The 6,548-nt window shown below is 50.6% G+C and overlaps 1 protein-coding gene across 1 annotated transcript; it reads right to left on the reverse strand.

The window, feature by feature from the left end:
• Window positions 1-1,558: 1,558 nt before the first annotated feature.
• Window positions 1,559-5,146, reverse strand: LOC125509462 (U-box domain-containing protein 45). The gene is made up of 3 exons (XM_048674447.2): window positions 4,496-5,146; window positions 3,457-4,395; window positions 1,559-2,048 (listed from the first exon to the last, which is right to left on the reverse strand). The coding sequence occupies exons 1-2, from the start codon at window positions 5,029-5,031 to the stop codon at window positions 3,480-3,482; spliced, it is 1,452 nt and encodes a 483-aa protein (XP_048530404.2). The 5' UTR covers window positions 5,032-5,146; the 3' UTR covers window positions 1,559-2,048; window positions 3,457-3,479.
• Between the last annotated feature and the right edge of the window lie 1,402 nt (window positions 5,147-6,548).

Consider the following 6,548-nt stretch of genomic DNA (forward strand, 5'->3'; position numbering starts at 1 on the left):
ACTGCCGATTAAAGGAACTCATTGAAGTGAGCTCTTGAAGGAGCACAGAGTCTTCAACAGATAAGAATAGGTGGAGATTTTTTTTTCAAGAAGGTCAATCTAATCTTAATTTAGAAGAGGATACAATTTTGTGGCGACAATGTAAAGCCATGAGAGGACGCCACGAAAACAAAACCCCACGGACCCAAAAGCAAGGGACGTGCAAGAGAGGATTACAAGCCATTGTTCGCAAGAGAAGAAACGTTGGATTTGCATAGGGCCAGGATTCATGGGTCAGAAAATTGTGAGTGTGACAATCCCTTTGCCATATCTTGAGGTCTTGTTTACGAAAATCTACTCTCTACTTGTTTCAATTTTTTTTAGGAATCTACGTGTTTGATTTTGAGAGAAGTGTATATTTCAACCCTCCACACTTGCCCTAGTCTATTTTACAACCCCCAATTCCAATACAGTCTACATTACAACCTCCAACCAGCACCCTTTGTATTGTTAGCAAGCCATGTCAGCAAAAAAATCAAAATTTCCAAAAGAAAACGGTAAAATAAACAAATCTTGGAAAAAAAATATTTCTAAAAAAATGTATTTTTTTTTAAAAAAGTGTAAAATAAAAAACAATACTAAGGGTACCAGTCGAGCAAATTATGTAAAATCAAGAAAACAATAGTAAGCATCTGGAAAAAAAATCGATTTGCCAGAATTTTGAAGATTTTTTGCAGAAATTTCTAAGAGCAGATCCAATTTTTCTTATTTTCCAGAGTTTTCAGAATTTTAAAAAAGTGAGACAACAACCGCAAACATTTTCCCCGAAATTTTACCTTTTCCCTTTTTTTACAATGATCTCTAGTAACCAGCCAAGCAACACTGTGTCTCTTTAAGTTAGTTTTTGTCCGTATATACAGTATGTTTATAAAAAATAAAATCAGCACGTGTTGATTGTTTTCATTTGCAAGAGAGAAGAAGAGTCCATGTGAGGACAGTTTGGAACAAGAATCGCCTTCCGGAGCACAGCTGGGCACCATATACTCTATTAATTTGTCAGTTGCGGCTGCGGCATCTTCTTGATCATCTTAGCTCACCCTTAATCAAGCTTGACGTAATCCTAACACCCACTCCGTCGATCAATCAAGCCCTTAAATCTTAATCAAAACCGCGTTGGCCCTTAAGCCAATGAAAACGCGGAGTCCGCTGCATAACCACACGCTTAAGTCGGCCGGTACAGCGAACGCCAATCTAACAAACTGTTTGCAAACACTCCAACTAGCAGTAGTTGTCTGCTGGCAATGTCCGTATGCGCACACCAATTCTCCTCACAAATGAATGCCAATACAGTACCTGGACGAGATACGATGCCTGTTCTGAAACTACGCGTACAGTACTTTGTAAATTGATCTGTACCAAGATCGCCCCATGTGACAGTAACCACCTCAACAATCTGGACCATCTTTGTGGTGGTGGTAGTGGTTAGATTCGGACCAATGTCAATCTGGAAGCAAAGCAGTTGTGCCGAATGAACATGGAGCAAAAGCGGGAACACATGGAGCGTGGGAGTTTTTCAGGCTGGCAAAGACCGAATGATGAATGGTCCAACATTAAGATAGTACTGTATCAATCACCCTCTACTACATCCTCTCTTTTCTACTACCACCTCTAAAACGCTCCCACTCCAAGAAAAGATCATGTCATGTGCACACACAGGTAAAGATTAAAGAGCAAGCCATGGCTGACGCTGAGCACTACTAGTACCAGGCACAGGGTGTAGTATACGACTAATGTAGTAAATTAACTAGAGCTATCACATATACAAAAGCTGGGAAGAAGCGCGGTTAAAACACCAAAAGCGAAAGCGATTAGGAGGAGAGGAGAAAGAACATCTCGGCGCGCGTCTGCAGATGCGTCCAAGCACGTGGGCTCCGTCATGGCAGGGCATAAACAAGCATGGCCATACCATCACTCCGTCCACAGGCTCCAAGAGATGAGATTCCCGGCCGGTCTCCAACGCTTGCGACACCGCCATCGCCCACCGTCACGCAACGAAGTCGCCTCTCCTCCTGATACAAGAACAGGCTCAGAGATCGGTTTATTTTAATCCGCCAAAAATGTAATCCAAGTACAGTAGTAGATGGGCAGAAGATGTATCTACTATTCCTTCCATAATACGTACTCATAATGCTACTCCTACTGCTAGTAGAGTGTTGTACGAGTACTAGCGGTAGTCCAAATGCGAGCGTTAGATGTCCTGACCGGCCGGGAGGACTTTTGGACCAGGCCACGATGGCCGCGCTTTGTTGGGGCGCGCGCGCGCGCTTACTTTGCCGGAAAGCAACGATGGCCATGGCGTCCCTCGAGACGGAGCACGACACCAACCAAGGCAGAGAGGGAGGGATGGGATAGGATTGAGGCCCTGTTTGGTTTATAAGTCCTAAGATTTTTTCTAGTCCCAACTAAAAAGTTTCTAGTCCCTAAAAAGTTCCTCCCTGTTTGTTTTCAGAGATTAAAAAGTCTCTAGTCCCTTTCTAGAGGTTATTAAATTATCATATTGACCCTACTATATAGAAAAATAACAATCAACAACACCATGGGGTGGCGGGCCATTGAATGCATGAAGGGGAATTGTTGGAAAAGTTCCAAAAAAGACTCTCCTTCGGAGTCTTCTTCATTTAGTCCCAAATGCCTAGTTTAGTCCCTAAAAAGTCCCACCCGTTTGGTAAAAAAGTCTCTAAAAGGGACTTTTTCTAGGTGGTGTTTGGTTCTCTAGTCCTAGGACTTTTTCTAGTCCCAACTAAAAAGTCAATAGTCCCTAAAAAGTCCCTCCCTATTTGTTTCCAGAGACTAAAAAGTTATTAGTCCCTTCCTAGAGGTTATTAAATGACCATGTTGCCCCTAGTATATAAAAAAATAACAGTCAAACAACACCATGGGGTGGCGGGTCAATGGGTGCATGAAGGGGCATTATTGGAAAAGTCCCAAAAAGACTCTCCTTGAGAGTCTTCTTCCTTTAGTCCCAGATGCCTAGTTTAGTCCTAAAAAGTCCTTCTCGTTTGGTAAAAAAGTCTGTAAGAGGGACTTTTCCTAGTCCCTACATAAAAAAGTCCCTGGAAACAAACACCCCTGACCCTGCTTCCAGTTCCACTTCCACCCTGGTTTTCTTTATTAAACCGGTCCAGCAGCTCTTAATTTGTCAAGAGTACGAAAACAAAATTTGGTCTTGGTAGGTTCTGTCATCTGTGACAGCGTGATTAGAAGCAAGGATGGAAGTCCCCGTGATCAGATTCCTTGTTTAGTTAGCCGTTGTTGGTCGACTGATCTGGCGGTGACAGACAAAATGCTACCGTAGAACATTGACATGACAGTGAGCCGATCAACTGACAAAAACAACTAGTGCGACGAACTGTATTTGTTACTGCCATTGTGTGGCACCGAAGCAAGGAATGTGGATGAGCTTGTGTTATTTTTTACCTGCGGTTGGGCTGGCTTAGAAGTTAGAACGGCAGGCTTTTGGAGGTGGAGGAGGAGGAGAGCGCCTTGAGGCTGCCGTCCGGCGGCGCCAGGTCCTGCGGGAGCCGCGCGCGCCGCACGATCCGCCGCATGTTGCTCTGCAGGCTCTGCTGCACCAGCTGCCGCACGGCGCGCTTCTCGTGGCTCATGCAGCAGGCCTCCCCCTCCGCCTCCTCCTCCTCCTCCTCCTGGCACCGCCCGCCGCCGCCGACGCCGCGCTCCTGCGGCGCCGACACCGTGGCCGCGACGCCGGACGCGTCGGCCACCTGCTGCTTGCCCTTGTCGGCGCGCAGGATCTCCAGGATCCTCGACGCGCGCTTCTGCGCCAGCGCCGTGCCCACCAGCGTCAGCTCCAGCAGCGCCGACGTGGCGCCGGCCTCCGCCATGGCCGCGCGGTCGCCGTAGCTCCGGTGCGCCAGCACCATCAGCACGTACGCCGCCTTCTCCTGGCACCCGGCGTCGTCGGACCAGTTGAGCACGTCCACGAGCACCGGCACCGCGTCCGGGGCGCGGCTCACCGCGCGCCGGCCCTCGGGGCAGGCGGCCACGACGTTGCAGAGCGCGGCGAGGGCGCGGTCCGACGCCGACATGTCCCCGATGGCGGCGATCAGCGACGGCGCCAGCCCCGCGGACAGCAGGTGCGGCGCGTTCGCCGCCGCGATGGAGAGGTTGAGGAGCGCGCGCAGGGCGTCGTGCCGGACCTGCTCGGTGGCCGCGGCCTCGAACGCGCGCACGAGGAAGGGCGCCGCCCCGGAGGCGCCGATGATGGGCTTGTTCGCGTCCAGCGCGCTGAGGCAGAGGAAGTTGGCGACGAGCGCCCCCGTCAGAGCGCCGGACGCGGCCTCGGCAATGCGGAGCATCTTGTGCACGGCGCCGGCCTGGACGATCGCGGCCTTGTTCCTGCGAATCGAACCAGACGCCTCCCGCAGAATCAGAAGCCGAGCACCCCAGATCTGATCAACAAGAAACAGAGGAGCGCGTGGCGGAACAGAAGACTCACGTGTCATTGCCGATCCCCATGTTGAGGAGCGCGTACAGCGCGGCGGCCAGGAGCTCGTCGCCGCCTCCGTCCTGGTCGAGCATGGCGACGAGCGGCGGGATGGCCCCGAGCATCGCGAGCATCTCCCTGGCCATGGCGTCGTCCTTGGCCTTCCTCCGCACGACCGTGGCCGCCTCGACGCGCCACGAGACGCCACCGTTAACATCTCCCTCTCCGTCCTGAAGGGCAGCGACGACGACCTTGAGCTCTTCCAGCGCCGCCGACTTCCTGGCGGCCGCGTCAGCCTCGCCCTCGTCGTCGCCGCACTCGGACGGCTCCGCCCGGAGCAGCTCCGCCAGCCGGTCCGACCGGGGCCTCGGCTGCGACTGCGACGGCGCGCGCGGCTGGGGCGACCGGAAGGACGTCCGGCCGCGGCAAGAACCGCCGCCGCCGCCGCACGTGAGCACCTCAAGAAGCTTCCTCCGCATGGCGGCGGCCGAGAAGACCGGCCAGAGCCGGAAGCCACCCGCATCGGCGTGCACGCACCTGACCACCATCGCTTCGCTCCTTCCCCTGCCGCGGCTTCGACGGCCGCAAGTCACATTGGCCGGAGGAGGGAGCGGGACACTTGGCGAAGGAGGGGGCGCTTCGGTAATGGCGTGCAGCGGAAGCCGTGGCGCGGCGCGGCGTAGTAACAGAGAGGGTTTATACTCCGCCCGTGTGAAAGGCAGGCAAGGTGGTCACTGAGGACTGACAGGGCGGGCCCACGCGGCCAGGATAAAAAAATGGAGGGGACGATTAAAAACCGAGGGGACGCCATCAATGCTGGATTTACAGTTGGGTTTCGCAGTGGAGGGCCATCGAGGAGGCGACCAAAAAATGCGTTAAAAAATGCGGCACCAGGCCATTGGCAGACAAGCGAGTTAAAAGTATTTGATCGGGCCTGGTGTGCAGGATGGTGGGGCAAATTTAGTGATCTTAATAAGTGTTTAAAGTTGGTTTATTATCTCTGTTATTACTCGGAAGGACTGGCGGCAGTGCAAATCTGGGATCTATCGTGGCTCATTTACAGTCTGGGAGTAGCAGTTGTGGGATGAGAGTGATGAGGCGGCGTAGTTACTGTGTGTATGCAGTGCCACTTGCTTGACACGCCGCCGCGCACCCATGTCTGCATTGACGCAGCACAAGATTTTGTAGCTCCGCCGACAGAGAAGTCCAAGATACCCCTACTACCAGTCCACTCCCGCTGATTGGCTCTTGTCGGTATCACACGCCCTGATGATACGACCGGATCAGGCGCATTTGCTGATTGGTATTTAACATGCGGATTGCAATTCTAGCACGTATGATCAATACATCTATCAAGCATGATTAATACTACATCTATCGTGACAATATATACTACCATGTGCTGGTAAAGCACACTACTCTATCCCTTTTGGTTTATAAAAGGGTCTACCTTAATTAGGTTTTTGGAAAGCACTACATACGACTGCTCACGTTCATCACCATGGGTCATCATCCTTCTTCCAAGTCAAGCGACGTCGCCTCCACCGTTGTCTGCTTCGACCGGTCTTCACTAACACCATCATCAACAACATTGCCTCCGCGACTGCCACGACTACTTCATCTGCAAAGGATCAGTACGTGTGTTGTAGTATGATCCAGTCCCTAGCTATGGTTGTTGTTACATGTGCAATGTTGTTGATCATGTTGTTTAGTGCATCTAGTATGTTCGACATATGCATGCTAATTGTTGCTTTAATCGTAATTTATATTCTTGAACTAATCATGAAATTGCCTGATTATATCCAACAAGCAATGCAGGTAACTAACCATGTTTTTTTGACAATGTGATACACATCCATGCACTGCGGTTAATGTAGAATAATGCGTCAACAAGAGTGATTTATTTAGATAAACAAGCGCACTAATTGGGTACTTTGCAAACTATGAAACTTGCTTCATCACTCACCATTTATTTTGATTGAGTTTTTTAGTTAGACTCTTTTTACAACAAGTTCAATAAGATTATTTAAGCGGTTTATAATGGTTTAAGTGTTAATTTTTACTG

Source organism: Triticum urartu, chromosome 5A, assembly GCF_056163025.1.
Source record: "Triticum urartu cultivar PI428250 chromosome 5A, HENAU_Tu73, whole genome shotgun sequence".
In the NCBI taxonomy this organism is placed as follows: domain Eukaryota; kingdom Viridiplantae; phylum Streptophyta; class Magnoliopsida; order Poales; family Poaceae; genus Triticum; species Triticum urartu.